This window comes from Crocuta crocuta, unplaced genomic scaffold, assembly GCF_008692635.1.
Source record: "Crocuta crocuta isolate KB4526 unplaced genomic scaffold, BGI_CrCroc_1.0 scaffold197, whole genome shotgun sequence".
NCBI classification, from domain to species: domain Eukaryota; kingdom Metazoa; phylum Chordata; class Mammalia; order Carnivora; family Hyaenidae; genus Crocuta; species Crocuta crocuta.
The window spans coordinates 1,980,302-1,987,913 of NW_027532002.1; the positions used below are offsets into that span (position 1 = coordinate 1,980,302).

The 7,612-nt window shown below is 37.7% G+C and overlaps 1 protein-coding gene across 12 annotated transcripts in view; it reads left to right on the forward strand.

The window, feature by feature from the left end:
* Positions 1–6,296, forward strand: part of LOC144240959 (uncharacterized) — a 39,126-nt gene extending 32,830 nt beyond the window's left edge. For all 12 annotated transcript variants that reach the window (XR_013337904.1, XR_013337900.1, XR_013337905.1 and 9 more), the window contains one exon: positions 6,004–6,296. Coding sequence is in view for 2 of the 12 variants with exons in the window: in XM_077775387.1 (XP_077631513.1) it covers positions 6,004–6,175 (172 nt within the window). In the remaining 10 variants the exon portion in view is untranslated. The remainder of the gene's footprint in view (positions 1–6,003) is intronic.
* The last annotated feature ends 1,316 nt before the right edge of the window (positions 6,297–7,612 follow it).

A 7,612-nucleotide genomic window follows, 5' to 3' on the forward strand; every position in this document is an offset into this window, starting at 1 on the left:
TTTAGAGAGAAAGAGAGAGTGCATGCAAGCTGGGGAGAGGGGCAGAGGGAGAGAGAGAGAGAGAGAGAGAGAGAGAGAATCTTAAATAGGCTCTACTCAGCGTGGAGTCTGCTACAGGGATCGATCCCACGCCCTTGGGATTGTGACCTAAGCAGAAATCAAGAGTCAGACACTCAACCGAGTCACCCAGGCACCCAAGTAAATGGTGGGTTTTTTTTTTAACTGTTTTATTTATTTCTAGGAGAGATAGAGAGACAGCGTGAGCAGGGGAGGGTCAGAGAGAGAGGGAGTCACAGACTGAAACAGGCTCCAGGCTCTGAGCTGGCAGTCAGCACAGAGCCCGACGCGGGGCTCGAACCCACGAACCGCAAGATCATGACCTAAGCGAAAGTCGGACGCTTAACCGACTAAGCCACCCAGGCCCCCACCCCCCCAAGTAAATGGTGGTTTAAAAGGATTTTCTAATGTGTCTTTTGAGATTGTGGACAGGAGTTGGTAAAAGTGGGAGGATGAGGGAGATAGAAGGCGTGGCATTTTGTGTTATTATAAAGCTTCCAGTGTTATAAGAGAGATTATATTTTGATTATGTTCAGCTATTCTCCAGACTGATAGCTATTTATATATGCAATTAGAAATTCAAAAACCCTCTAAAATGACTTATTCTATGTTTCTAATAAAGGATTGCAAGAGAACTCCGCAGGTTGTAGCTCTACTTTTGTATTTGAAGGGTCCAGGAATAGTAACTGACTGCCAAATAATCCGCAGGTGATTCTAACATCATACATTCCCAAGTGCAGTCCTTACAATTTGCCGACAGAGTCCCTACAATGTGCTCCCGGATCCATATCAGGAAATGGATCATGGAAGCGGGTCCTATTTCCCCACAAGAGCAGTGTCATAATTGGGGTCCATTCACCAAGGACTCAGAAGAACTAAATAGATTATAGATGCGAACAAGGTGTGGAATGAAGGCAAAGCTGTGACTATACACCTACATACTAATTTAAATAGCTAAATATACTCTATGTCCTAAAAAAATGGGTGTTCATGCATTATGCCGTTTCCTTCTCAAAGTGCTATAATAAAATTTTATTTCAGACAGAAAATAAAATTCTATGAAAGCCTATGATTTAAAATAAATTTTAAGTCTTCATAATTTTTATTTATCTATTTCAGAGATCATTGAAATTAGCAAGAGGAACTGATCCAACTGATTCATTTTATAGATGAGAAGAATGAGACCCCAGAGGAATTATATCTAATTGCTAAAGTTAGTAGAGTTAGAACAAGAGTGTGAGACCACTAACTCCTAGGGCAAGACCTCTCTATCTTGCAGCCCAGCAGATCAGTGATGGTTTATTGGTGTTCATAACATATAGAAAAACTTTGGGGGTGTTAATTACTTGAATAGCTTAGGTCATATTTAGAAACTATGTGAGAAAGTCTGAAAACAGACCATTTTTCTTAATCCATTTTTCCATGGTAAGCAGATAGGATCGAAATCATTGCTGTTTCAAAAATTGTTTTGATTCCCCATTCTCTCCACTATATGGTAAACTTCTGTATGACCAAATAGCCCATTGAAAGCAAAATCAGAGAAAACTGCACTCCAGGTCTAAATTAAAACAAATGTAGATTGATGGTGATGTAGCAAAATGGATAAATCATCTAACTATCTATCTATCTATCTACCTATCTACCTGTGAATCGTCTATTTTTAATTCTAGCATAATTAACATACAGTGTTACATTAGTTTCAGGTGTGCAATATAGTGATTCAGCAATTCTGTACATCACTTAGTGCTCATCATGATAAGTGTGCTCTTAATCCCCTTCACCTATTTCACCCATTCCCCCTCCCATATCCCCCATTACCACCAATTTGGTCTCTGTAGTTAAGAGTTTGTTTTTAGGTTTGTCTCCTTTTTTCTTTGCTCGCTTGTTTTATTTCTTAAATTCCATGTACGAATGAAATCATATGGTATTTCTTTTTCTTTTACCTATTTCACTTAGCATTCTACCCTTTAGATCCATTCATGTTGTTTCAAATGGCAAGATTCATTCTTTTTTATGGCTGAGTAACATTCTCAGAATGGATAAATCTTAAAAATACAGTGTTAACGGGGCGCCTGGGTGGCTTGGTCGGTTAAGCGTCCGACTTTCGCTTAGGTCATGATCTCGCGGTTCGTGGGTTCGAGCCCCGCGTCGGGCTCTGTGCTGACTGCCAGCTCAGAGCCTGGAGCCTGTTTCAGTCTGTGACTCCCTCTCTCTCTGACCCTCCCCTGCTCACGCTGTCTCTCTCTCTCTCTCTCTGCTAGAAAAAAAAATACAGTGTTAAGTAAAAAGAGCAAATTGCAGAAGGCTATATGAAATATGGTGCTACTTTTTAGAAAAGGTTAAAATGTTGATTTATGTATATTTTGTTTAGGAATACATACATATATTCTCAAGCTATAAAAACACGCATGGATCATAAACACCAAATTCATGGTGGTGGTTACATGATGGGAAGGATAATGGGCAGTGGGATTGGGAGAGATGATACCAGGGATTTCATCTACATCTAAAATATTTTAATTGTTTAAGAAATTCTAAGGAAAGTGCTCAGGCAAATAAGGAAGATGTTAAAATTTGACTTGGCTGTATAATGGGCACCTAGAAGTTCATTCTATGATTCTTCATAATTTTTTATATTCAGGATGCATCTCACTATTCACATAAAAAGAAAGAAATAACAATTCAAGTTTCAGCAAAAGGAAACTTAGTATCTGCACAAACACATTAGACATTAGGAATATTTAAATACATTTTTGATCTAAAACTGTTGACACAAGCCTATCTATGGATGAAGAGTGTTATAGATTTAGCCGCATCCAAGAATTGTAATTTATATGTAAACTGGTGTTCCAGAAGATCCAGCCACTGCAGTCTCATGAAAAAAACCAGAAGTCTAATCTCAGAAGACTTGGGAAATAATGAAGCCTATGGCGTGGGTGTGGTTGCTGCCTTTTGGCTCCCACACTATGGAAATATGCTTGCTTGTGACTGGGGAGATAGTACTATTGACATATGTGACAGGCAGCATAAGGGTTTGACCCACCCTTAAGATATATGGTATGACTGGGCTTCTAGAATTTTGTGCGGATTTATTTTCTCTGGGTAGGATGGTAATTGTGATTCACCCTTTCTTCCTGATCAGCAATCAGATTCCTTGCTCTTCTCACTTTTTTCAGAGAACTCTGTGAATTACACGATATTAAATCATTCTCAAACCGGGGATCCAAGATCCTACATTACCTCTTCTTCCTTATCTATTTGAATATGTTTAAAGTGATGTATTTTCAAAGTTATGACTATTTTTTTCCTGATAAAGTGAACTTGTTATCTAATTTCTACTTTCTCCCTTGGAGTCCTGTCATCAACATTAAATTAAGTTTTTAGTTACTCTGTTGACAGTGTGCAGGACCAAAAATATGTTCTCTTTTGTGGTGCCTGGGTAGCTCAAAGTATCCGACTTTGGCTCAGGTCATGATCTCAGGGTTCGTGGGTTCGAGTCCCACATCAGGCTTTGTGCTGACAGCTCAGAACCTGGAGCCTGCTTTGGATTCTGTGTGTGTGTCTCTCTCTCTGCCTCTCCCCCACTTATCTCTGTCTTTCTGTCTCTCAAAAATAAAAAAATAAATATGCTAAAAATTTTTTAAAATGTGTTCTTTTTCTAATTTCACTGCTGTTTGAACTCAAACTTTTTAAAAAATCTGATTCCACCATTCATTAGTTTCCCCAAGCAGATTAGTATATCAGTTATACAGCCGACTTATTAAATAACGTGATTACTAGCTCAAGTATTCATTTAATTGTATTCACATTTAGGGGCATCTGAAACTCTGAACCATTTATGTTAGATTTCTAGAATTCCTTTGAAGGAATGATTCAGAGCTAAGGAAGAATTTTTAAAACAATGACTTTTCATTCAAAAAGTATATACTCAACCTAGCAAATGAAAAGGGACAGCAAATAAAAAACAAAACAAAACAAAACAAAACAAGATAAAGATGGGGACAGGAGATTGAAAAGGAACCAAGAACAAGAAAGTGATAAGTTTGGGGTTGAAATATTAGACTAAAAGTAGTCAGGATGGAGGAAGAGCTTATCATAAATGCATGAAATGCAAAGATAATGGCATCTAGAAACATAAATTGAGGTCAAGTTTCTAAATTATGATTAGATCCAAGGCGTGGATTTGTGATTCCAAGGAGATTTAGCCTTATGGATCCCTTCATCAGAGTCTAATTCTACATCTTTGTGGCTTATTTCTGTCTTCTTCTATTCACGAGCCCTTAACAGAACACAGTGACATCTCCTAGAGGTAGAAGCTAACACCAATGTACCTTTCTACCTTTCTAAGAGTAGATACTAATCTCAGGGGGAAAGCTCTCAGTTTTTCCCCATTGAGGATGATGTTAGCTGAGGGCTTCTCATAGATGGCTTTTATGAAGTTTAAGTAAGTTCCTTCTATCCGACTTTCTTGAGGGTCTTTACTACGAAGGGATGCTGTATTTTTCAAATGCTTTTTCTGCATCTATGGACAGGATCATATGAATTTTATCTTTTCTTTTGTTGATGTGATGTATAACATTTATTGATTTGCGAATATTGAACCTGCCCTGTAACCCAGGAATGAATCCCACTTGATCTTGGTGGATAATTCTTTTTATGTGCTGTTGAACTCAGTTTGCAAGTATCTTGCTGAGGATTTTTGCATTTGTATTCATCAAGGATATTGGCCTGTAGTTCTCCTTTTTTGCTGGGTCTCTATCTGGCTTGGGAATCAAAGTGATGCTGGCTTCATAAAATGAGTCTGGAAGTTTTCCTTCAATTTCTATCTTTTGGAATAGTTTGAGAAGAATGGGTATTAATTCTGTTTTAAATGTCTGGTAGAATTCCCCAGGGAAGCCATCTGGCCCAGGGCTCTTATTTGTTGGGAGATTTTTGATAACTGATTTGATTTCCTCACTTGTTATGGGTCTGTTCAGGTTTTCTATCTCTTCCCGTGTGAATTTTGGTAGTAAGTGTGTGTTTAGGAATTTATCCATTTCTTCTAAGTTGTTCAGTTTGTTGGCATATAGTTTTTCTTAGTATTCCTTGATAATTGCTTATATTTCTGAGGGGTTGGTTGTAATCAGTCCATTTTCATTCATGATTTTGTCTATTTGAATGCTCTCTCTTTTCTTTTTGAGAAGCCTGGCTAGAGGTTTGTCAATTTTGTTTATTTTTTCAAAAAACCAACTCTTGGTTTCATTGATCTGTTCAACTGNTGGCCATATCTAGCAACATGGATGGAATTTGAGGGTGTTATGCTGCGCGAAATAAGTCAGGCAGAGAAGGACAGCTACCATATGTTTGCACGCATAGGAGGATTAGGAGGAACTTAACTGAGGACTGTGGGGGAGAAGAAGGAGGGAAATAGGGAGGCGAGGGAGGGAGGCAAATTATGAGAGACTCTTGAATGCTGAGAACAAACTGAGGACTGATGGGTATGGGGGGGAGGGAAAGAGGGTGATGGGCATGGAGGAGGGCACTTGTGGGGATGAGCACTGGCTGTTATACGGAAACCAACTTGACAATAAACCATTTAAAAAATAAATAAATAAAAGTAGATACTAAATTTCTATCTAATGGTAACATTTCTTGTTTTTACTTGAATTATTTTATTACAGCGCTCTGAAAACAATAGTTATGAAAGTAGTTAAGATGTCACAAATGAAGGTTTTTGAGTTCTGATTTAAAAATTGGAATAGGAAATGATGAATGTAAACGAAAAAATTAGGCTTTCTCCCTCCTTTCCTTGGCAAATCAAATGCCCAGTTATCAAAGAACACAAGAAAATACTGCATACATGAGCAGAACTGTTTCTAAATAAAATGTCAAGAATGTAAATGCTGCATCAGTTCCTAATTAAGCATTCTGTAAATAAAGCCTTACTCTTCATCTTTGGTTTTACAGGAAACTTCCATGGTCAGAGATAACGAATGGAGTGGAATTGTGGAGCCACCCAGTGGCTAACGTGGTTAACCACAGCAATAGTGCATTTCATGGTTCATTTTGTCTGTTTCCTGTTTCACAAATGAGTATATTTCCTCTTGAAGATATGACACTAAGTACGTTTAAGAAGTAACTTAATAATGTGATAGTAAATATGAAATCCATAACTTGACTATCATGTCAAGTTAGGTCTTCATTGAAGATTGAAGAATTTGTGAGCAAGCAACTTTTTAAAATAAAATTATCATTTGGGGCGACTGGGTGGGTCAGTCTGTTGAGCCACTGACTCTTGGTTTCAGCTCAGGTCATGATCTCAAGCTCCATGTCTGGCTCTGTGCTGACAGTATAGGGCCTGCTTGAGATTCTGTCTCCCTCTATCTCGGTTCCTCCCCTATTCATACTCACTCTCTCTCAAAATAAATAAACTAAAAAAAAAAAAAAAATCATTCAATCCTACCTGAATTAGTTTCTTAAAAAAGTATAGGTTTTTAGGCCACCAAAGTAGGTTCCTTTCTTAGTACCAATTTTGATTTTAGAAAATATTGCTTTTCAAACATAAAATATGAAATTAAAGCCTGACAATGTCTGACTCCCCACCCAAATTGTCAATAAACAAAATGCATTAATATTTTAAAATATAAGGGCTATGAAAAGAACTGGTTGTCAAAATGATGTTGTGCCTGTGTGGCTCAGGTGGTTGAGTAGCTGAGTATACGACTTTGGCTCAGGTCATGATCTTAAGGTTTGTGGATTCAAGCTCCACGCAGACTTTGAGCTGACAGTGTTGAGCTTGTTTCAAATTCTGTTTCTCCCTCTCTCTCTGCCCCTTCTGCACTCTCTCTCTCTCTCAAAAATAAACATTAAATTTAAAAATAAAAAGTCAAAAGGAAGCAGTGTATCTAAGAGGTTTCTAAAGGAATACTGAAAAAAAAAATGGAGAACCATTACATAACTGGTGGGGAGCAAAGATTGAGCCTTACATGAATCTGAGGAAAAGTAAGAAATTATGCAGAGTGCTCTTTTCCTTCTTTAAGCTTATTTATTTTCATTGGTTCCTTGGCATCCTCATGAATGTGGGTGGTTTATAAGGAATGCCTCAAACCTTTCACTTCCTGAAGTGTTACTCTATAAGCTGCACTTTGGGGGTAAGAGTAGATAAAAGATGGTTGTGCTAAACAAAGAATGACTTTCATAGACACAAAATGAAAAGGAAGCATATAATGATTATGGAAGATTCCAGTTACATGTATTATAACAACTAACAGATTAAAATATTGAGTTTGGCAGGGGAGTTAGCAGAAAAATGCCTGTGGTCTGGCCAATCATTAAATGACAGAAGAAAGTGTATAGGAGAGAAGAATTAGGTGTAATGCTGGAATTCCTGGGGTTGTTTTCTCTGTTTCTCTGGGTAGATAACAAGAAAATTTATGATTAACCAGGGATGCTGCATTTAGCTACCTGAGATTCTTAGCAGATGCATGAAGAGTGACATTACCTCATCACTTTTGAACCTTGTCTCTGTGACAATTCTGTAGTCTTTTTGCTAATTTCATGGTATATCTCCTCAATA